At 40.7% G+C, this 24,854-nt stretch overlaps 1 protein-coding gene across 6 annotated transcripts in view; it reads right to left on the reverse strand.

Moving 5' to 3' along the window:
* The window catches only part of CREM (cAMP responsive element modulator), a 36,018-nt gene extending 11,606 nt beyond the window's left edge, over window positions 1–24,412 (reverse strand). For 3 of the 6 annotated variants that reach the window (XR_015257811.1, XM_086741948.1, XM_086741950.1), the window contains exons 1-5: window positions 23,892–24,412; window positions 18,718–18,841; window positions 10,233–10,379; window positions 6,235–6,326; window positions 5,946–6,091 (exon numbers count right to left, since the gene is read on the reverse strand). Coding sequence is in view for 4 of the 6 variants with exons in the window: in XM_086741948.1 (XP_086598074.1) it covers window positions 5,946–6,091; window positions 6,235–6,326; window positions 10,233–10,379; window positions 18,718–18,837 (505 nt within the window). In the remaining 2 variants the exon portion in view is untranslated. Of the gene's footprint in view, window positions 1–5,945; window positions 6,092–6,234; window positions 6,327–10,232; window positions 10,380–18,717; window positions 18,842–23,891 lie in introns of those variants that run through there. The other 3 variants (XM_086741949.1, XM_086741951.1, XM_086741953.1) reach the window with 3 other exon arrangements.
* Window positions 24,413–24,854: the final 442 nt, after the last annotated feature.

A 24,854-nucleotide genomic window follows, 5' to 3' on the forward strand; every position in this document is an offset into this window, starting at 1 on the left:
TTCTTGTAGGACCCCTTTACGTACAGGAAGGCTGCTATAGGGTCTCCGTGGAGCCTTCTCTTCTCCAGGCTGAACAGTCCCAGCTCTCTCAGCCTGTCCTCATAAGTGACACACTCCAGCCCTCTGATCATTTTTGTGGCCTCCTCTGGACTCGCCCCAACAGGTCCACGTCCTTCTTATGTTGGAGGCCTCAGAGGTGGATGCAGTACTCCAGGTGCAGTCTCACGAGAGTGGAATACAGGAGGAGAACCATCTCACTCAACCTGCTGGCCACATTTCTTTTGATGCAGCCCAGGGTGCAGTTGGATTTCTGGGCTGCTAGCACACATTGCCAAGCTCACATTCAGTTTTTCATCCACCAATATCTCCCAGTCTTTCTCCAAGGGCTGCTCCTAAACCACTCATAGCCCAGCCTGTATCCAGGTTTATAACTGACCCAATCCAGGCGCAGAACCTTGCACTTGGCCTGGTTCAACTTCATGAGGTTTGCATGGGCCCACCTCTCCAGCCTCTCAAGGTCCCTCTGGATGTCATGTAGTGTGTCAACAACACCACACAGCTTGGTGTCGTCAGTGAACTTTCTGAGGGTGCACTCAATCCCATTGTCCATGTCCCCAACAAAAATGTTAAATAATACTGGTCCCAGTACAGACCCCTGAGGGATACCATTCATCACTGGTCTCAACCCAGACATTGAGCCATTGATGGCAATTCTTTGAGTGTGGCCATCCAGCCAATTCCTTGTCCACTGAGTGGTTCACATGTCAAATCCATGTCTCTTCTGTTAATTAAAATAATCTTGACACTTATAGATGAGAACCCAGTTTCCAAGAAGTAACAAACTTACTTCTCCCCTAGAAGATATATAAACTACAATCATTGTCATTGTACTTAAAGTGGTCTGAGTTAATACGAAAGTCACATATAAGCACAGATTCAGTACTGCCAACACCTCTGATTTCACTATCAAATTCACAATATTTGATGACATTCCTAAAAGTTCATCTCTGGTTATCTGAGTACATGATTTCTTAGACACCCATATGAGTTTTGGACATAGTTGACTTCAAATGTTCTCTCTTGACAATAGAAGGTTATCTTGAAAGGGCAACATCAAATAATAACACTTCAAAGAGCACTGAAATACTAACAGTTGATTAGTAAATGGTTATTAGTAAATTAGACAATGATAGCTATCTACTAGAAGCTCAGCTAGTTTTTTGAGGGTGTAGTAGAATTATTTACTAAGATGGCCAATCCTAGCAGCTAAACTAGCTCCTTTTTGGGGAAAATAAGGAATTCTCATGCTGAATGAAGCACTGAGCCCTATCTGCAATACTGGAACAGGGTTCAGCATGAACCTCCAGTCCTACCCTCAGAATGGGGAACACATAATGTAGGAACCAGCTGGGTGCTGCACACAGGCTCCATAAGGCATTGGTGAGGGAGACGGGGGTGGGAGTCCAGGGGATAAATGAGCAAGATGTTGTTTTGGTTTGGCCTCCAAAGTGCCCCATTTCAGGGCAAAGTGGAAGAGAAGCAAGAAAAAGAAATCATTGCCTCCTCTTGTTCGTGAGATCCAGGACAAGAGTAGGTTTCCGGCAGCACACAAGCTTCCCAGCAGGATCTGTCATCTCTACCTCCCAGAAAAGTTATATGCAGCTGAATTCTGCCTCTCAGAGTTAGCACCAAAACTGGTATGTCTACATCACAGTACCATACCACATTAAAAAGTCAGTTTGGGTTCCTGAGCTGTAAAAAAAAAAAAAACAAAAAACCCATCAGTACATAATTGTACAATGTTCTTGGCTCCACACTCAGCCTGGGTAAACAATTATGTCACAGCTGTCCTGCAATTATTCATTCAGATCACTATCCTGTACTTTCTAAACAAGAGGGAATTAACTCCAGTAACTCCCTCCCTTAGAGGATTGACTCCTGCCATATTACCAGACCACACTGCCCCATCTCATTCACTGTCCTGACCTCAAACACTGCACAGACTTCTGTTGTGCTCGAGCTCTACTGGAAATTGGGCCTTTGATGAAGAGTGTAAGACTTTCCCAGTCCCTCAAGTTGCACATCACACAGGTGGATGTAAGTGATATCTCCTCTTCTAGCTAGGACTAGAGACAATACTACCACCATTCTCTGAGTATGATCAACAGCTGTAATACAGAAAAGTCAGATCTTTCCTTCCCTTCCAAAACTAGGAAGAGCAACTAACATTAGTCTTTCCCAAAAGATTTCTTAATTCTCCAGTTGTTAAAAACCTGTCTTAAGACAGCAAGAAAACCCAAACAGTTGGCAAAAGAACTAGTAATTTTCATTTCGCCTGCATCGTTTCAGACAGACCATCATGATATGCACAAGTAGGCAAGGATGAGGGGTGGGGCGGTTGATTCACACCCTCCAACTGAACAAACAACTCTTCTACGGTTAGACTACCACCACAGGTGAGGTAAACCATTTTTTTTTCCAGTATTCAACAACCAACACGACTGAACTACAGCCAACAGAGTAGGTTTGTAGTCAGATCAGGCTACAAGGCTTATACACAAGACATCTCCTTACACAAAACTGTCCATGCCCCTTACAGAAAGATAACACACATGTTGACGGAGGTAACTGTGAAAGACATTTTACCTAGTTGGTCATACCTGTCAGTCTGTCTGCTTCCATAAGCCAGAGCCAGGAAGCTCTAAGGAAAAATATATGTGAAAACCATGGCAACATATCGTTATAGCTGGTAAAAAAATAAGCAAAGAACAGCCATCACTACTGCTAACAGGAAAAAAATATTTGTTTTTCAGAAAAAATTTACTTATCAAGTTCCTCCAGAAATAGTCACCCCAGATATCCAGACACCAATAAACAGTCAAAATTATCAAGTAAACTGCCTTTCCTATGCAGGAATAGAGAGAATAGTAGAGAAAATAATCAGTAAATGTAGTAACATATCTGTTTTAAACCGGGGCACAGTACAGATGGATGTAGTGACACTACAGTGTAGTGACACCAGTTCTGCATTGTCATGGACACCATACAAGCTTTATGCATAAACTGCTAGATGCCTACACAGGAGAACCCTCACATCCAATGCTGGCCAAGAAGAGAGGAGTACTCTGATAATGATCATAATAATGATAAGCAGAAGTAAAGAGCTATTGACAGGAGACATAAAGGTAAAACAGATACATGCAGGGATCTTCTGCATCATATCCAGACTGAAATCAACACAGGAGATACTGCACTCCCACACAGTGTTCCTGATTTTAGCTGACAGCAGTTCCTGAGGATTGCAGGCAGCCAACAGGACAGCTGCTCAGAAATGCTGCAGACGTGTGCCTTATATGTGTAAGGACTAGAAGTCAATAGTCAAGCTGTTGAAGGCTCAAGAAGGCTCCAGAGAGACCTTATAGGTCTTCCAGTACCTAAAGTGGGCTTATGAGAAAGACAGGGATAAACTCTTTAGCAGGGCCTGTAGCAATAGGACAAGGGGTAATGGTTTCAAAACAGTGGGAGGTAGATTCAGACTTGATATAAGGAAAAAATGTTTTACAATGAGGGTGGTGGAACACTGGAACAGGTTGCTCAGAGAGGTGGTTGATGCTCCATCCCTGGAAACATTTAAGGTCAAGTTGGACGGGGCTCTGAGCAACATGATCTGGTTGAAGATGTCGCTACACCTTGCAGGGGAGTTGGACTAGATGGCCTTTAAAGGTCCCTTCCAACCCAAACTGTTCTATGATTCTAAGCTCTCTTTGGTAAGTTTCAAGTTAAGACTCCCTCTACTACAAGGAAATTATTACCCTTGCTACCATTTGGATCCAACTTGAAACCTAACTTTTCCAGCAAGCAATTGACTTTAAGGGTAATTACCAGCATCCTAATAAAGATTTTGATGTAATTCCTAACCAGAATTAGTGAGAACACACAGACTTCACTGCAGCAAAAGATGTGTGATATTTTAACTTACAAAGTTAAATTTAAAAAAAGAAAAAAAAAAAAAAAAAAGGCAATTTAATGAGCTAATCAATTGGGTAAGAAAAACCATTTCCAGGAAGACTAAGTTTTCAAAACAAAGTTTTTGATCCAGAATCAGCAGAATCTACGAAAGCTGATATTGCATCCTGAAGCAACGCCTCATTATGGCTGAGAACCTATTTAACAAGTTAAATTACCTTAAATATACAACACCTGTTTTAGGCTATGAATGTAACTTATTCAAAGAAAAAGCAGCATAAACCAGAAATCTCCTATGCTTTGCTCATGTGAAAGCCAAGTTTAAATTAAGACAAATGAGATTTAATTAATATTTTGTGGACTCTGTTAATTCAAGCACATTGCTGGTGATGCTCTCTGTTGTTTGATTTTTCAGAAGTAAACATTTGATTGAACAAGAAAGCAAAAGTCGTGGATTTCATTATTCTTTTATATGCCTCCTTGTCACTATGATTTATAGCTATGTTCAAATTAAAACATCCTCAATTATCATTGCCTGCAAGACACTGCTAGTACAAGTACAACTCTGGTTTCCTACAGGAATCTACAATTAAGAAACATAAACTCCTAATTTCTTAGAAATCTTAAAGGTTTGAAGGCTCATAGAACACAGTAGAGACACTACAGCACTTCTTTTTAAGCCTTGAAACTGTAAATAGATATTTTTTAAACTAAACCTAAGCCAATGAAAAAATATTTAATAAGTATCTAAAGATATAATTTAAAAATTGAAGAAAATAATTTAATTTTGTCAAGGATAACTGCCAGATTCTGTACTGGATAACTGTCATTTAGAATGACCACAAATCCACAGAAAAGTGCACTTCAGATGCTGGACATCATGAAGCAGGCATTTCTTTATGTCTGTACCTTATAGAAAGGCTAAGCAAAGCAGGTTATGAGCCCAAGCAAAATTGCTTTCTATGCTGAAAGGGTAGATAATATGATAAGCAAATTCTACTTTCTCTGAATTGATAATTACTTCAGTTGCGTAATTTAAAAATAACTGAAAAATCCTAAGAGTGACTAGAATACAACTACAGAGCCATTCTATCCTCTTTTATATGCCATTGCAACACTTTAATAAACTTCCTCTGTTCTCTTGTTTCAGGGAAAAAAACCCACAACATTTACTTTGCAATTTTCCTATCATTGTATCAAAGGAAAAATAGCTGGCTTTCAGTGTGTCTACACATGAAGAGATATGAAAAAAAAAAAAAAAAAAAAAACAAACACTGTAGCACTGAAGCTTTATTCAATACATATTTGAAAAAAAAGAGTTATTAGAAAGTTTTCCCTTAGATGATAAATGATTAAGCCCAAAGAATCTATGGGAAGTGAGTTATGCAAGTTCTTAACATAAATGAAGGAATAAAATAAATCTATAGAACAGAACTGTAACTCTAACTTTCAGCTTGCATTTGGATGGAACATCAAATGTTTGAGACCATGATTTAGGTTAATTCTGTAGTTAAAGTGATCATACTTGACAGTTGGAGAGGAAGAGACATAATCCTCTTCAGAAAGAAAATTCAAAGGTAAGAAATAATTTCTCACTAATTGTCACTCCGTGTAATGAATGGCACTAATACATAGCAAAGCACAGTAATTTGAAACTGCAATGATGTATAACACTGAACATTCACAGAAAAGTGTCAACATTTTTAATTTCACCCCAGCCTCACATCCACATTTTTAATGCATAGGACTTCTAGAAGGATTAAATCTAGCAACCAACAAACATTACAAAAGATAAACTAGAAGTCTATAATGCCCACGTTAAGAAAAAATAAATATTAAAATTGAAATTATTTAGAAATGCAGAAACTCTCATTGTTCTTTACCAAAACCCAATATCTCTACTTCTTCATGGAACTCTTAGAAATGAAGTTGTTCCTATATATGTCTTGCAACGTCACAGAATATCTTTGCAAACATACTGTATTGCCCTGTGTTAGCATGATACAGGCTGGTTTGCATGGCCATTGTAGAAATTCCAGAAGATGCTCCTTCATCTTCTGACTTTTCCTCTTCTTCGATCTTCGGTATTGCAGGAGCATCTGATGAGAGTTCGTTCAAAATTTTTCTAAAAAAAGAATGCAAATAATTTTATATATTTGAAATTCTATATCCATGAGAAAACTAAGTCACTGGCTTTTATCAGACAGTTTTGCTGCAATACATAAGCTGCCTTTAAAAACCAGCAAAAGCTAAATAAAAAGTCCTTACCGGTATGAAGGCCTTCTTGAAAGTATTTCCCTACGTTTCTGAGAATCAATTATCCCTTCCGGTTCTGCAGATTCATCTGCAATCGATGCTACCTGCAACAGCAAGGTTTCTGAAATCCGTAACTTCATAAAAAAGAAGACATCAGAGTAGAGTAAAAAAAATTATTTAAAAAAATTCCTTCCATGTTTGCATACAGGAAGTTTGTGCACTTATTTATCACTTAGCATGTTATCTTAGACTTCTTTTTCCAAAGCAAATCACAAATTATGAGGTTAGCAACACATAGTCAGTTAGATGACATCTTCCATTTGAAAAAGAAAAATCAAAATAATCCAGGTTACTTTTTTGTTAATGATAGCAAGAAAAAGTACTGAAGCCAGAAGATTTCTTTAAATATAGAATTATATAATTTAATTAGGTTTTAAAGTGAAATTAAACATTTGAAATACAGAATGCTGCACTAATGCACTTTATTTAACAGTACACAATACAAAAGCCTCTTCACAACCACATCAAAGCTATTTAGAAAATAAGTTTATTTAAACATACACATTTATTACACTTACCAACGCATATTCATAAATACAAATACATTGCTTAGCAATACTGTGCAAGTTTTAGAAACTCCTGACAAAACCACAAAGTCTTATTTTCTCAGACCTTTATTGGCAGTATTTTCATAGGTTCTTTTTCTTGTAAAATTACCCAAGACAACATTAAGGCCTACAGCTGAATCACACTCTTTACCAGCAAGTATCCTATTACACAGAACTGAAAGTGGTTATTGAACAAGGAAAACACACTACCTTCTTGATTCATTTAACTGCTCAGAACTATTGGTGTTAAGATTTCCAAAGTGAAACAGCACAGTAAGGTTAGTGCAGAAAACTACCTTTTCACATAACGACAGACTAGACTGCAGTTTCAGACTAAGCGCTGTGTTAAGCTAACACTGAACAAACATGAGTTAAGTGACAAGAAGGCTCAAGTGTTTGACTTGAGTGCAATGGAGGCTTCCCTGCAGCTCAGGGAAGTCAAGGAAGAGCTCTAGAACTAATGCAGCTGCCAGGCCTGAGTGCTTGGTGCTAGAAACAAAACCTGCACAACCGCAACAGAAAATTACTTGGCTGGAAGGTTCTGTAAATTTATAAGCCTGGGTCACCCCATCACAAACCTGTAAAACTACACCTTGAAAGAAGCACAGGTTATCGCAGAATGAAACTCTCTTCACTTGTTAATTCTGTTACATTCCAGTTCTGTGTAAGAATATTTAATTTAGTCTCATTTTGTTGAGTAATACGTAGGAAACGTCATTAAAACTCTACACCTGCCTAATGAAAAAAAGACCACCTAGAAATAATGAGATGTACTTCTGCATGTCCACAGATGTATAGCTCCAAACCAGACTTCAGAGCTGACTGGCAGAGATACAAGAGCTTCAAGAAGTTCGTATTCATCCTTTTGCAGGGGGGACCAATCCTGATCAGCAAAAAGATCTTCTGAAAGGCATTTCTCTCCAGTGCCCTGCAGCGATCTGCTTGTGGATCACCCTTCAAGCCTATGGCATAAACCTTCAAAACTAAGACAGTATCACACAGCTGATAGCTTGGGCATCCTACCTCAAAACAGTACTCTCATTCTGCTGGCAGATGGGGGGAAAACTATTTGTCCCAGGACAAACAGCAGGAAAAAAAAAAAAGACCTTAGTGCCTTTAAACTTTCCCATTCCACTAAGAGTTACCAATAGCCACTCCTAGCTTGGGAAGATGCCCAAAGAAGTCAGAAACAGTCATACTTGGGAAGAAGGTAAGAAAATCTCAAGACAATCTAAGCATTTTAATCTGGAAGGGGACATTTTCTTTAAGAAATTTCAAAAGTTCTAATTTTCATCGAGACAAAGAGATAAATTTAACATCTCAGTTTGTTCTAATAGCAAGAAGCCACACTCACAATGCTAACCAAGGAAAATCATTGTCATTTTTTCCTGGACATCGTTCAGACTTCAACTTCACCACACCGCTCCACATTTGAACAAATTTAACTTCAAGCTCATGTTAGTCTGCCAATACCTGATACATTACAGGGGGGTGCAAGTAGAAGAGTCAAATAACAAACTGAACTTCAAGCCTTCCTACAAGTAAAACAACATTAACAAAACAGTAAGGAAGATGATATAGACAAGCTTTTTTTTTCATCCCAAAAGCAACAGCATTACAAGAAAAAAAATTTGAACACTTTCCAGTTTAAAGCTGCAGGTGTTTGAGGGAGAGGTCACGCAAGCTTTAACATCTACCTTCAACACACTTTCTTTGTTTTAAATTAAACTGATAGCATTTCCCAAGTTCCCCACTGTCTGGCTGAGATAGGATGTCAATTTAAAGCCAAATGATCTGGAGGAAATGCCACCTGGCAGGATAAAGTATTTCAGAGGACCACAGAAGGATTAAAGAACCTCTGTAATGGAGTCTTTCACAGTATCTTCAAGCCCTCCTTGTAAAGTCGCTTTATTTTCCATTACAATGCTCAAATGAAACCAAAGCAAAACCCTGGAAGTAACTAGTCAGTATTAACCAGGACACAGCTTTCCTGTCTCTAGTCCTTTGGGAAAGGGAAGACAGCCAGAGTTCACTCAATACGACAAACAGTTGACTTCCACTCCCCTAAGATGACACAGCAGCAGCTAGCAAGAGATTCCAGAGAAATTCTTCCTTCTGACTTTGGAGCAAGTCCTCTTTTTTTGCATGTATATCCTGACTATATTGAGTTAAGAAAAGCAGTGACAGAAACTGGGAATTACTGTAATATGCTTACCTGATAAAGTTAATTCTGGTAAATTACAGTTAGAAAGAATTCCATTTAAAAAGTACTTATTTTGAATATTCTGGTTTGACCAACCCCAAGTCTCTCGCCATCTACTGCACCTGTTTCAACAGTGATCTAGAATTTCAAAACCTCACCAGGTCTCATCATCTACATCTACTACTTACAAATAAAATATTCGGTATCTGGCCATGGTTTTATTACTATTCTCTAACCTCTAAGATAAATCATACTTCCTTTTTTTTTAATTTATTATGCTTGAAAGCTACAAAGAAGTCTCAAACATCAAAGGTGGCTTCTCAAGAAGCCTGACAATACGTCTTTTCCTTAACATGTTGCAAAGACCACAGGTAAAATAGTTCACACATAACAGGTGTGTAGCCTCTCTTATCAGAGATATCAATTCTATTTGCAAAAAGGAATTCAGTTAACACTTCACAATCAGATTTTAAGAAAACTAGAGCAAAGGCATTCTTACCTACAAGGAAAACACCAATGAGAGGCCAAGTTATTTTAAAAACTACAAGTTCATTCTCTCTAGTTTTTTTTTTTTCCACTGTTTAAAAGCTCTGGAAACTCTTAAGGATTTTGCATTGGTCCCTGTTTTTTAACATCAACTTTAAACACGTGAAGACTTGCCAAATAAAGGTTTCTTTCGAGTCTGCCCTTATTTTTGGTCTTTACATATCCACACGCACAAAAAAGCAATACCAGATGCTCTAACAGAGCCTGCTAAAAACAACAAAGAATCATTTGACTATAATACATTTACTTCCATTACATGCAGATGCTCTCCAAAAATATAGTATGGGATACTTGCAAACTTATGAGTTCATAGTCTCATTAGAAATATATTCATAAAATTTAACAAACCAGAAAAACTGCAAGATACGCTAAAGTAAGGCCACGTTATTACACAAGCTTACTGTTGCGTAAGTTCAGGGTTCCAATACACAATTTCTTAAAAGATAAACAGGAAGCATTAAGGAATCACTACACTATGCTTGTAGAGCTGCTACTGGCTGGCAGTTTGCAACCTTCCCCCCGTCCCAGTTTCACGCACTATACGAGTAAATCCTGCAGCACTGGTAAGAATGAAGAGAAACTGAAGATGGGGCTGGGGGAAAGAGTTATGAGGCACCAAATATCCATGAAAATGTAACAATAAAAGAGCTAACCTGGACAGCTCGCATGTGTGGTGACTGAATGACTGAGGGCTGTGTGGCTTGAATGACACCCTGGACATGAACATTTTGACCAGAAGTCAACTGCACTACAGTTACAGCTAGAGATCCTCTTCCAGCACTTGATGCATCTACAGAAACCTGCAAAAATTACAATCATCATGTTTAAGTAACATGCCTTAAGATGTCAGCAAATGCTTTCAGAAGTGATACTAAAACAAACTGGGTTTGATGCCATTTCTAAAATAGCTTAGATGTGTGTAATTATCACACAACGAAACAAACAAATTTTACTAGTAAAAGTTTCATGTGTATCTTTACAAATGGTATGGAAAGCTTAAAACTGTCCCCTGTCAAATTGCAAATGTTTCTTTTTTTTTTTTTTTCCCCTCCAGAGACTTCATGTATTCTTTTCAATTAAAAAAAACCCGAAGCTATCATACACTGAATCTGCTGTTGCTATGATGAAGGTTAGGAAGAACCTCAAGAAATGTAACAAAAAATATCAATATTCACTAAAACAGTGTGCTTCTGCAACAACATATAGGGCAGAATGTTCTTAATCAGGAAAATAAAAAATTTAAAAAGTAATCCAGAATTGCTTTGGTTTTGCTTTTTTTGTTAAGCAAGAACTTTAGTTTGATCTTAAGTTTTTCAGATAGATGTCTCAAAAGACATAAGAACTTTTCAGATAGCAAAGAAATTGTTAAATAAAGCAATGCATAATTTGTAAATTGTTTTAAAATAAATCCTCTTTTATATACATATTTATAAATTGATAAAAACAGAGTTGGAGTGTATCAGTGCTTTGATAGAACAACAAGACTAAAGAACAACCGTATCTTCCTTAAGCCTAGCACAGCTGAAGAAAGTGTTCTGTTCAGGAATAATCTGATCCTTTCTTTCTGATGACATTTTAGAGCATGCACAGCTTTCCCCAGCCCTCAGCTCTCCACCATCAGTACTGAGCATGAATGGGTTAAGAAACAGTTAAAGACCTATAGGCTAAGAAATAGTTCAATATTTATTGTAAGTAATTACAGATCATAAGTATTACCATTAAGTCTATTAACAGAAACAAATAGTGAAGGCAAAGGGAAAACACTGACTGATCTCAAGTTCTATGTAATGAAACATCTCTAAGAGAAGGAAGAGGATGACTAACATAAATCGTATGATAAAAAGATATTGTGTTTTACAATGTCAACTGCATTTAAAAACCTTATTTCTATATTCGGCATGTACAAGAATAAACCCACACTCGTGTCTAAAATTCTGGGATTATTCCCTTCCTAGCTTGGTTCTCACCCCCAAAAGGTATCTGGTATAAGCAGTAAAGGTAAAAAGTTATGACAGTGAGATGAAAAACATGATGAATGCTGAATATAAGCAAAAAAAAGTTTAAAAAAGTTTTGTATTTTTCTGTATTCACACTGAAGTGGTTTTTTTTAATTCCAAATATTAAAGACGCTTTCATTCAAGTGGAGAATGGATTGTGAGCACCCCTGAGGAAAAGGACTTGAGGGTACTGGTGGACAGGAAGCTCAACACAAGCTAGCAGTGTGCACTCGCAGCCCAGAAAGCCAACCGCATCCTGGGCTGCATCAAAAGAAGCGTGGCCAGCAGGTCGAGGGAGGTGATTCTGCCTCTCTACTCCGCTCTCCTGAGACCCCACCTGGAGTACTGCGTCCAGCTCTGGAGCCCCCGACATAAGGAGGACATGGACCTGTTGGAGAGGGTCCAGAGGAGGGCCACAGAGATGGATCAGAGGGCTGGAGCACTTCTCCTATGAAGAAAGCCTGAAAGAGTTGGAGTTGTTCAGCCTGGAGAAGAGGAGGCTCTGAGGAGACCTTATTGCAGCCTTTTGGTACCTAAAGGGGACTTATAAGAAAGACTGGGACAAACTTTTTAGCAGGGCCTGTAGCAATAGGACAAGGGGTAATTGTTTTAAACTAAAAGAGGGTAGATTCAGACTAGACATAAGCAAGGAATTTTTAACACTGAGGGTGCTGGAACACTGTAACAGGTTGCCCAGAGAGGTAGCGGAGGCCCCATCCCTGGGAATGTTCAAGGCCAGGTTGGTGTGGGCTCTGAGCAACCTCATCTGGCTCTCCCTTGCAGGGGAGTTGGACTAGATGGCCTTTTAAGGTCCCTTCCAACTCAAACTATTCTATGATTCCTGATCCAAAAACCATTCCTTGTCTGGGAAACATTCCTTTATCAAGGCAAGAGAGAAATTTTAACTACAATTAAGACGCACTACTATCAAAAAGACCAGATGTTGGCTCAAATTATCTTGAAGAAACAACGTTTCTAGGAAACAGAGACAGGATCTTGTCAACATTCACTAGGTAATTGTTCAATTGTTACAGGTAACAACAGCTTTTCAGAAAATAGAATAATTAAGGGTATTTGTAACCCTGAAATTGAAACAATCGTTCCTTAAATGGCAATATGTAAACAGGACACACAAAACTTCTTCCTAATTTATAAAAAAAAAAAAATTTTTCAGAAATAGATATTTGAGTTTGAGCTTTAGAAAGTCTCAAAGATCTGAAGAGTATGATCTATTTTGTGTCAAAGTTGACATAACCCTAAACCCAAGCTTCAAAGAAAGATCATGGAGCAGTCTAAATGTTTACAAAGCATGCTAACTTTTCAAAACATTACAAAGGCAATTTGACCAAACCTTTTGATCTACTGCTACCTTTGTGAGAGCTGCATTCTGATACAACAATCTGTATATTAGAAAGAACTTTCTGAATACAACACACACCAAACAGTACAGGGTGAACAGTTTATGAGTTTGTTTTTAGTACACAGTGGGTCAGGCACATATAATCAGGAAGTAATCCAGTACAAAAGTCTAAGAAACACTACATTCATTTAAAAGCTCCTTATTCAGTATAACAACTAAAGAAAAAAAAAATCCACACTCAGCTAATACTCTTTTTTTATAACACTAAAGTTTACAATATTACAGGAGAAATTGTTTTGTTCCCACTAATTCAGACACATGACTAAATGGGGGCTAGAGTTAAGGGAAGAAAATACGGTACTATTTTAAAACTGGATCAAACCAAAAGTGATATGTTTGTTCATCTATATCTGTTTTAAATAGCTCAATTTTATTTGATCACTGCTGAGTTTCCACAAATATCTGAAGGTTACACAATGTGTAACCTATGAACTCTAAAATGTCTGTGACTCTTTTGTATTAGGCTTGTTTTCTACAACTAAGATTGAAAAAAAAAAAAATTTTTCCAACTTCATATTCTGTGTCTCTTTTATAAATATTAGAAATTAAGACAATTTCAATTCACATTTTCCTTTGTATTGTTTTCAAATTTAATATTTCTGTGTTAACCGAGATGCTAAAACCTTTTGGCATTATCATGCATAAATGCTGACTGAAACAGACTTGGCTAAAAAAAATCACTGACATCAGTGATGAGCAATGCTACCTTTAACATCATTACTTCAAGGGCTGTCTGGTACAATGACTGAAAACAATCCACAGAAGCAACTCGGGAACATAGAAGGTGTGGGGAAGCTTAACACATTAAGCATCTGGTTAAATGGTGCAAGCGTTATGTCCCTGGCAATGACAAATAGACTTCAGATGTTGTAATGTCCTTTGGGGCTCTATCTTCTTATGTTTGCAACAGCCAAGTCTAATAGATCCAACAAATATCAACCACGCATTTCATCACAGCAGTATGGTTCCATACTTTATACGTTTGGAAATATACGTGCTCCTTCTTCCAAGAAGAAAGAGAAAAGTAGCCAGCAAAAAAAGATCATGAACTATCTTCATATGAAGGCACGCATTCTTTCAGAGAAAGAGGTTATTCATCCGTTATCTGACTTCAAGATGCATCGTCCATCTCAAAAATTATACTGTGGATGTATACACTCTCGGCACCCAAGGTCAGATAACTTGCCCTTACAGAGTACTACAGAGGTTACATTCACATTCAAACTCTCATACCTGAAATGCTGAAATGAAGTACACAGTGCACAGCTCCATCTGATTTCTGTCCCTGCTGTAGAATCTAAACGCTGTAAGGACTCCAGAAATAAAGTGAAAAGTACTTCAGGAAAAGACAAGGTAAATAAAAGAGCAAAGGACTCACCACACGCAGGCACAAAGTAACCTCTATGAGGAAAAGCTAAAGACAGGGAAGTTTTGGTCAATTCCAAAGCTAATGGCAAAAGAGAAGCATATAGTTTTTAGGAAGACAAGGTTAGGCTGGTTTCAGCCATTTGACAACAGCATACTCTTGAGGAAGCAAGAAGTGGTGACGAGGCTGCAGGTTTACAATGCTCTAACATCAACTTCGCTAAACGTCCTGGACTTCTATTTGGTAGTCTGGTTTTAGAGTTATATTTACAACAGCCTGGCGAACTTCTACAGGGCTTAATCTGTTGGGAGCAAGATTTAAAACAAAGTTTGATGCTGAGAGCCCAGAAGGAGAATACCCCGTAAGTGCTAAACTTGAGCAGTCCCAGCTTGCAATGGCTATGTACTCCAGGCTCTGGAAAACTCCCTCTGCTCTCTCTGATAGCAGTTCTCGCATAATAAATCCTGGCCCACGTCTAGTTCAGGGCCAGCACCAAGGGCTCAATTGATGGTATCTCAGATTAAACCAGTAGACAGCTCTAGTGATAGACAGAACATGACAAAGTTTACAAAAAGTGATTCAAAGAAGAACCCATCAGGGATATGAGTTAAAAAACCAAACAACAACAACAAAAAACACTACCCACAACTTAAAGTATTTTTATTAAATCTGAAAAAGATCTAAGTACATTGCTCTTACATTTTTATAGTTATATTTAGCATAGCAGAACACAGGGCAACACAGAATGCAATATGGCATCTAGAAATTCTGCAAAAGGAACATCTAATTTCTCTTTAAATATCAATGCAGATATTCACTATCCAAGATACAAGTTTTACTATTATCAACATCAGAATATTTCAATCCAAATTAACTTCCTTTTAAGAACAGCCCTATATGTATGAATATAAAATCTGCGCACATGAGACAGAACCCATGGAGCCCATCTCAAAATAGGTTGAGAGATATTCCACCTTGCAGAAAAGAAACATTTTCCATCCTGAAGAAAAGGCGTCAAGCTTCTGTACAAGAGCCCTGTACTCTTCCAATAGCTTCTAGAGACAATCACCAAAATTTAAAAAAATTAATATTTTCTTACCTAATTCTTTGGATGGCTAGATCACCAAAACAATACCATGTCAATTCATTAACTGGCTGAAAGTAAAGGATGCAATAAATTCAACTATAAATATGATCTTATTCTACACTAATTAATTTTATTTTTAAAATAACCACTCAAAGACAGAAATTGTCTATTTTGCCTCTATAGATGAAAGATGCATCTCATTTTTGTTAGTTTCTAATTTATTAATTTTTGGTCTTGCAGAATAAGTTACCTTACTTTTGTCACTAAAAATTTGCAGGAGTATACAGCAGTATCTATTACACAAGATAGGGAAAAAAAATACTATATTTTCTCTACTAATAATAGATTTTCCTCAGCATTGGAGGTTATCCCACACCACAGCGCTCCACCTGAGACATTCTCAATGTTTCCCCTCCCTCCCTACAGAGAAGACATGAAGAATGCTTCAGCACAAAACAATGTCTACCCTCTAGAGAGTATCATCTTATTGAATACCTTGTCTGCCTTTTTGAAACTAAATGGAAGATACTTTTTTAAAAAGCCTGTACTCCAGAGGAGAGGAAAAACAAACCCGCAAAAACCCGCATGAAACCCCCAACCTCCTATGCAGTTGTATCCCTCAAAATTTTGCTAGTCATTCCCCGGCCAAAGTAATAATTAAATTAAAATGCGCAAAATTAAAAACCACAAAATTCCACCTGAACATAAAAAAAAACGCCCATTTTTTACTGAGAGGGCAGTCAAATACTAGCACAGGTGCCCAGAGAGGTTGTGGAGACTCCATCCTTGCAGATACTGACAACCCAACTGGATACAGTCTGGGGCAACCTGCTCTGGCTGACCCTGCTTGCACAGAGGGCTTGGACTAGATGATCTCAAGAGGTCCTTGCCAACCTCAACCATTCTGTGATTCTTTGATAATACACAGAAAACTACAAATCAAGTATTAAAAGATGGTGTTTTGAAATGCTTTACTTCTGACCGAACAAATCCAAGGTTGGCTTTTTTTTTCCAGACAAATATTTGTTTAAACAAAAAAGTCACAGAGATGTCAAAAAATGAGTCCTCCATTTCAGTGACTTTTTACCTCTCAGTAAGAACCAAGTCATTCTTTTCTCACATTTCTGCACATTTGCAAGAAAATTAGTAGGAGAGATGACTGGAAGTCAGCGCAAGGTAAATTTCAGTCACTTTAAGTGCTTGTCGTCTCTTAACTGCACTCCTCCAGAGGCCAAAGAGAGAGAAGGAGCTATTGTGCCTTCAGTAACAGTTAAAATACACAGACGCCACCGGACCAGCAGCACGGCCACAAATTCCTCAGAAACACCCCGACCGAGTTTCCTATCCCCTATCAGCAAAAGCAGACGGGAGAGGTCCCAGATGAGGTCCCTGCCTCGTGGAGGGGTTGACCTCGCAACGTCCACCTCTAACCCTCACCTTCGTTCCCTGCCAGGCAGGAAGGTAAGGTGAAGTCCTCCTCATCTTAAGCTAAGAAATGTCACACCCAGGCCTTTCAGCAGAAAGCTTTCTGTGGGGGCCCGTTTTACCGGCAGAAAGGCGGTGGCAGTTCAGCCTCCAGGCGCCGAGGGGCGGGCGCGGACTCCAGCCGCCCCAGGCAGGAGGGCGGCGCGCGGCCCGCAGGCCCGGGAAGCGGCCCGGAGGGGAGCGGGCGGGCCGGGCCCGCAGCCCTGCCCGGCGGCCCAGGCGGCTGGGCCTCTCCGCCTCTCCCTGTTTTGCAGAAGTGGCACAGTTGCATCAAGCCCACTTTTCTGGACGGCTCTGTAGGCCATCTGACCAAAAAGAGAGACTCCCTGATGTAAGCTCCGGACTGTTATCCTGAGCCTTCAAACTGAAGTGCTTTTGGTTCAGTGCTAGTTGACCGAAATCCATCAGCACTTCAGAGTTACTCGTTTTAACTGAAAGACCTGAGGCCCATGCCCAGTACGGCTGCACCTTCACACACAGTACTCAAACATTAAGTGCTGATAAATATCAGAAGGGGACCTGGCAGAAGCCCTCCTACAGCATCAGCAACAGCTTTGTCTCCAGTTCAACATTAAAAATCACAAATGACAGAATTCCCAGGTATTTTCTTCAGAGACTACTGCATAAGCCAATACATTTTACACGTAAATCATGCTATGAAGTTAAAACACAAAATTGGAACTGAACTATCAAGGAAAGAAGAAATTAGGGGATGACATCAACAGAGCAAATCAAATAAAATTCTCAGTTTCATGTTCCATTCTTAGAGAAAAATAAAAAAAACCCAACAACAAACAGTATTCCCAGTGCTGCAGGTATCAAAACCACAACAAATGCCATATGTAACAAACTCAACAAATAAGCATTCATAAATATTTTGTGGTCTACTTTGTGTCAGAAGACCCAACAAAAAGCAGCTGCATTGTCTTGCAAGTATACCTGTAATGTAAATCAAGTATTTAACATACCAAATACATGGCAACAAATCTTACTGAGTAACTTCTTACAGAATTTCTTTATCATTGAAAGTTAGATGTTTTTTAAAATCAGTGCCTTTATTTCACAAAGGCTTTTTGAAGATCCTTCTGAGGGGTCTATATAGCTTCCTGAAGCTATGAAACTTAGTACTGGCAAGAACATTGTTTCTCTCAAGCACTGAACGTTTCAGTGGATTTCATTCATGTTTGAGGATTATTATTACGTAATCTTGTATCCATTAATTACCAAAGAAGAATCCAGGTACGACTACCATACAGAACATGTAAAGAATATTTTTAGAACTCCAGACACTGTCATTGGATGCATAGGGATGAAACAAAACAAAAATACATTTAAAATGTACTTGCAAGACAATGAAACAAGTTCTGTACAAAATCTGGAACTATGGTTATTTTTATTGATTCTTCATCTTTTGTTATACAACACATGTTTTAGCTGTGTTTGATCTTGCAGCCAGCCTAACTCTTTAAGACCCTAACCCCATCTCCATAACAAACATAATCAGCTTGGAAATGTGGGGAAAAAAAAAAAAGTGCCTACTGATCACTCTGAAAAGCCCAGTCTCCTAAAAGTGTTACCTTTTAACAGATCTGATGTTACACTAGCCCTCTGTTAAATACCACAGGCATAAGTTTCAGTATACCTTTGCTATATTTTTCCTATTTAATAACAAGACTTACAGAACATGAGAACTCCACACAAATTGCTAACATAAAAATCATAGCAGTTCCAAATATCACTGATTCTTCATTGATTCTTCTCATCTTTCCACATTTCAACTTACCTCAGATCTTGCAGAAATCTGACTTCGGCCTGTCTGATTCTGAGGGTGTCCAGCATCTCTCTCTGGCACAGAATCCACTGCATTGTCATCCTGTTGCGATTCAACCATTTCCATGGTCATCTGTCTAAAAGTAAGTACATTCACATCTAAATAATGCAGCAGGGGGTGGTATATCAGGCCTCTAGGGCGAAAACAGCAGTTTCAGACTATTTTACATTTGGAGCAGACAACTAACAGAAAATAAATAGATTTCTCTCAAAACTAGCAGATTAACTGAAGTATTTTCTTCCCATTCCCCCTATTAAAATATTAATTCATACAGCTAGGATCTCTAAAGCAAGTACTTTATAAAGCTGCAAGGAGGGGCAGTTCTGGAAATGGTTCTCAGGGGTGGGACAAGCACAGAGTCCCAGGGTAGAGCGCAGTATCGACAGCAGTACTGGGAGCGCAGCGCTCCGGAGCAGCCCACCAGCACTGCCTGCAGCAGGTCCCTCCTGCCTCACGTTTCCCACCAGACGAGGATCAAGTTGACCAGCAGCCATGTGCTGCTACAGCCTTCTCGAACCTTCTGAGATACCAACCCCCAGCTGGGATCTGTGCTTGAATTGTCTTTAAACTACTCACGGCTTAAGACCCGCAAAACGATTCTTCTCATTCTGCAGGTTTTAAAGTAAGGTAAGTTTCATAGAATAAGCAACTCCCTGACCCTCAGTTAAACTATGATTTTAACCTCCATAAAGAAAGCTTCCAAATATATGAAAATGCAATTACCTGACAGCTGGTTTTTTATATTTCCTGGCACACTTAATCATAATGGAAGATGTGTGTTTTAAAACAAAAGCGAGGTTCTCTTCAGCTCCTTCTCTCCTAACAAACCCTGCACAACAAGGTGCAACATTGAACAGGTGATGTCACAAACGTTGTTATAGCAACGGGTCAGTTTACAAACAAAACAGAGACAGGATAGGGTCAGGTAGGAGCAGGCAGGCAGGATGCCCCGAGGGTACCCTCCCACCTACACCTTACACAAAGAATTGAGGCTGCAAAAGGAAGACGTGCTATAGTTGTGGGATTTAACAGGCAGCAAAACTCACTTCCTCGGGTTCAGTAACTGTAACTATGGAATGGCAAGCCTGTCTGAACTCAAAGTTCAACTATGCCAACTGGCTGACAGTTACTACAGTTTCTCCCCAGGTCTTCCCCTGAGAGTTGGAAGAGACGGTGAAGGAAATCTGCTATGCACCTGACTCTAAGGCTCCCAAATTTAGTCTCACATGTTAAAAGTTAACCACATTAAATCAAACTACATGTAAACTCAACTCCTTTTACGGCACTATTTTAGAAAATATCCCACAATCTTCAAGGAGAATAAATAACTTTTTTTTAAAAATCACCCTTTTTGCCTAGAATAGAGGTATGAAAATATGAAAAGGAATCCAGTCAAATGATGCAGAGCACCATATTTCTAGCTTGTATTCTTCCAATCGTATTCTACTGATCAGACTTAACAGCACTACGGCTATTGGTAGCCAAGCTCTACACGAATCAAGATTTTATGGGTTAACATTAGTATCTCTGCCAACAGAAGTTACGTACTCTATGCCAGTATCAACTCAGATTAGATTCATAAGGAGACATTTTCCATCTAAAATCTTCCTACATTCCTGTCTTGTTAGTTACCACTAATTATCTTTTTCTCTAGATAGAATCTAATTAAAGATCTACTGAAATTCAGCAAAGTTGAGCAACTCTGAGAAGAACATTTTCACCAAGCTTTCCACCATATTTTTCCATAAGAATATGTTTATCTTATTAAATCATTCTGGTTTTGTATATGCATTCAATATAACAATAAGAATAAAAAAGTAGGGAAAAAAAAAAAATCTTCCTTTCTAGTAGACTAGGCCCATCCATAGCGTCTCAAACACAAAAGCTCTATCTGGTTAATGTAAGAATGCCCTCATAAGCTTCAGAACAGTTCACACACCAAGGAAGATTAAATAACGCATAAATATTGGCAACATATTAATTGCAGTCTCTTCCTAAATATGCGGATATAGTCAGAATTAATTCACTTTATACAGGCCTTGAAGTATTTTCTTATCCAAAGCCATCTGTCACAGATAATCTACTGCTGGAAAAAAACCCCAAGTATTTTTATTCCCACTACATGCATTCCATAGAAATTGTACCTGGCAAGAGCCATTCTTCATGTTGTGAAAAAACAGTGTTCTGTGTCTACATTTTAGCTTAATTCCTCACATACTGCAGAAAACTATTACAAAATCATTTATGTTCAGTACTTTATCAGGATTTTTCTCCCAAAGTCTTTTCATCTGCTGTGCTCCAGTAACTAAGTTAGCAAATAGCTATGAAAAGAGCACCAGTGCAGCAGAAAATCTAATAAAAAGTTATTCCCAGTATTTTACAAAATACAGGAAAGAGAAAAGACTGTATTTTTCAGATTATCTATGTTAAATCAGAAAAAAAATAGCAAGTATTATACACGTCAGTGAAATGACAAATGTAATTAAGACATGACAGACAGGAAAAACTCAAGAATTTAAATAGGTTTTCAATCTACAATTGTGTATATTCTGATTTCTACATGACTGCCTGTAGCAAAGTAGAGTAAAATCTGAAAATTTGTATACTACTTTTATTTAGCTTTTTTTTTTTTTTTAACTGCCATAAAATGCAACTGTTACCCTAGAACACAGCAAAATACTCTTTCCAGATAAGCTAAAATCCACTTCTTTTTGACAACCAGGTAATTCAAGTGTGTTTGTAAACGGAGACTGGACTAAAAATGCCCACCAAATATAAAGACCTAACTATAGCCTACAAAACCAAAACAAAAATAACACAGGACATAAGTATTTTTAAAAGATATACTAGTTTTTTTGGCATAAAATTTCAATAAGAAAAATACTAACGTAGCACACTGGTATCATAATTCAGACATGTTACAAGATTAGGAATTTTCAGTAGATACAACCATAGGAGATTACTAAACTTGCAGCTGAAGGTCAGTTGCAGTCATTTGAGCCCCCAGGGTTAGAAGTGGTACAGCCACACAGGGCCATGTCACTTCATGTGGGCCTGTGCACAGGTCAAGACCACGCATACTAAGAAACGTCTCAATTTCACAGGCCAGGCCAGGTTGTCACTGTCTTCAGTGCACTCTCATAAACTCTCAAATTTCTGTTTACTGTGGTCACTGAGACTAGGGTAGAGTAGGTCAGTGGCAGGTAAACACTGACTAAGAAGATGTATGTAGTACACATCAAAAGCTTCCTCAGCTGGTAGCAGCAGCATCCCTGACAGTACAATACTGACAGACAGCATCAGCTAAAGGAAAATATTGCCCAGGTGACCTAGAAAATTGGTAGTAATTTACAGCTAAAGGTGTGAACCTTCTATATTTTTGTCCATAGATAAAAGGTTAAGGATAGCACCCCTCTCAATATGTGTTCTTGTGTAATAAAGAGCACCAAAAAATCCTTTCACTACGCCCAATACTGCTGTTTGTTTTTCAATTACATCACTGAATATTAATATAAATATTTAACGTCTGTTGGTGAAATTAAACTGCATAAGCAAATTGGTTCTGTATTTTGCATAACTGGAAATGTGTGACTGTCTAATTAAATACCCAGAGACATTTTAAAGACAACTTATTTATTTCAACAACACTTTATACATCAGAGACTGCTTACAAAGGTGGCTTATTTCAAAGGAAATTGTAAGAGGCTAAGGAATATGTTTCAGCCCTTGCTCCAAATCTCTTTGAAGGCTTTTATTCACAGGGAAGTTACTAGAAAGCAAGGATGTGAATTTACAAACACCTATTTTGCATTTATCATTGACCCCATGGTGAGTGTGAAAACTCTCAGAATCCACTAGTTTCAGAAGAGTGTTGCGTTTTCAGTTATGAAGTTTACAACCTGTCTTACTACACTGCTTTGTGAAGCACACCAACTGGCAAGGTATCCTGTGACTATAGGACACATTTGACCTCCCCTGTGTAAAATGAGCAACAGTTCAACAGACCAGATTCTGAAAGCGTTATGTTTCTGTTAAGCTTCCAGTATCAGGAAAATGCTAGCTTTCTTGTGTCTACTAAACTCTAATGTGTTTCCTTGCTTTCTTCCCCACCCTCTTTTTCCTAGAGTGTCTTAATAAAATCGTTAAAAAAAAAAAAAAATATTAAAACCTGACCTGCCATTACTGTAAGCACAAGCATGCTACCCATCACTCTGCATCTGCCACCTCAATAATCCAGACAAGACAGTGCTGAGCTTGCTGTGAAGAGGACACATGGTGCCCCTTTAGAAGAGTCCAACCAGCCCCTAAACAGGTAAGAGGACCATTTCAGTGTCAGTACCTGTGGCATCATTTAACTGCTACAAGCCAGGCTGCTCCAGCCAGCACAAAGTAAAATGCTGACACGGCAGTGGTGGCTGCAGACAAAACCCTCAAACCTGAAGTAAGATGTAGGACTGACGAAGCCCACTGTGCTCCTCTCCCATGTTTTCCTATCCCAGTTCGGAAAACCCTACGGGCAAGGACGTAACCGGGCCTACCGGATTTCGGGGGAAAAGCCACCAGGCACCACGGCCTACCCGCCGCGGCCAGTGCTTTTCCCTCGGCCCAGGCACGCCGCCGGCGGCGGGGGCAGCACCCCGGAGGCCACAGGGAGCTCCCGTCCCGGGGCCGTCTGACTGCAGCGGGCAGACACGCTGCCCGCCCCCTCCCTCGCCGGGCCGCCGAGTCCAGCCGGTCTCCCTCGCTCCGAAGGCGGGGCAGCCGGAGCCCAGCGGACACCTCGGCTCCCGGGCCGTAGGGAGCAGGGCGCTCTTCACGGCCTCCTTCTCAGCCTGCGAAGACGCCTCCGGGCCGCCCGACAACAGCCGTGCCGGGCGGGCGAGGCGGCCGGGCCCTGCGCAGCCCTCCCTGACAGCGGCGCGCTCCCGGCCGCCGGCGGGGACGCGCCTCCGCCCCCTCGTGCGCGCTCCCGGCGGCAGGGGCTGAGCCGAGCGGCACAGCGCCCCCCTCCCCTCCCGGCCCCTCCGCGCTGCTCGGGCCGGCCGCTGCCCTCTGCGCTCCCCCGCTGCCGGCCCGCAGGGGGTCGGGCTGCGCGCACACGTGTCCCCGCCCCCTCCCGCACTCACCCGCCGCCCCGTACGTGCTGCCCCCGTCACAGGGGGTGGGGGGGATTGGGCCGGGCGGAGCCGCACGTCGGTCTCACGTCAGCGCTGATGCAGCCGCGCCGCCGCGGGGGCGCTGAGGAAATGGCGTCTGCGGCGACTCCCAGCCCCAGGGGCCGCGGAAGGAGGAGGAGCCGGGACTTAGGCGGCCCCGCCGATTGGCTACGGGGCGCCCAACGGCTGGCGGGCTGGCCAACCGCCGCCGCGGGGCTGCCGGCAGCGCCTCTCATTGGCTGAGCGACGGGACGAGCCTGCCGGTCTGGGAGCGGGATGGGCCTTTGCCGCGGGGGGAGGGGGAGGCCCAGCGGGCTCCTCCTGCCGGTTGAGCGGAGGCAGGCGGTAGCTGGGGGTGTCGGGCGGCTCCGCGGGTCTGGACGCGGCGTTCTCCGCGGCGGTCAGAGTGGCGGCCCCGCTCCCCGGATGCGGCTTGCGCTCGAGGCGTGCGATAGCAGGGGCGCGGTGCCGGCCGCTCGCCGTGCCGGCCGGCCGGCCGCCGCCGATAAGGGCGGTTGGCTGGGTCGCGCCGGCCCTCGGCGGAGCGGCCTCCCCGCACAGCCCAAGCCAGGCCAGGCTGGCGCTTTCCCGGGGCCGTCCGCGGGGAAGGGGGCGCCGCACAAACCGCCGGTTGTCCCCTTGGCGGTGCCGGTGCTGAGGGCCCGGCAGGCAGCGACGGCGGGACAACCGGCAGCAAGGCCGCCCCGTGGAGCCAGCGCTCGCAGCTCGCTTTTAAACTCTGTGTTCGCTGAAAGCACATTCCTTACATTCGTTATTCCTAATACTGCGTGTTTTTCCTTTTCAAGTATGACACTTCGTTGTGTATGTATTCAGCTAAATAAATCAGGAGTTGAAAAGAGATAACGACCGGGAGCTACGTGCGTGTTTCCTGCTTTGCCACAGGATATGTTCAAATGTCATGAGTCATGTTTG

This window comes from Chlamydotis macqueenii, chromosome 2 (genome assembly GCF_036417535.1).
Source record: "Chlamydotis macqueenii isolate bChlMac1 chromosome 2, bChlMac1.mat, whole genome shotgun sequence".
NCBI lineage: Eukaryota > Metazoa > Chordata > Aves > Otidiformes > Otididae > Chlamydotis > Chlamydotis macqueenii.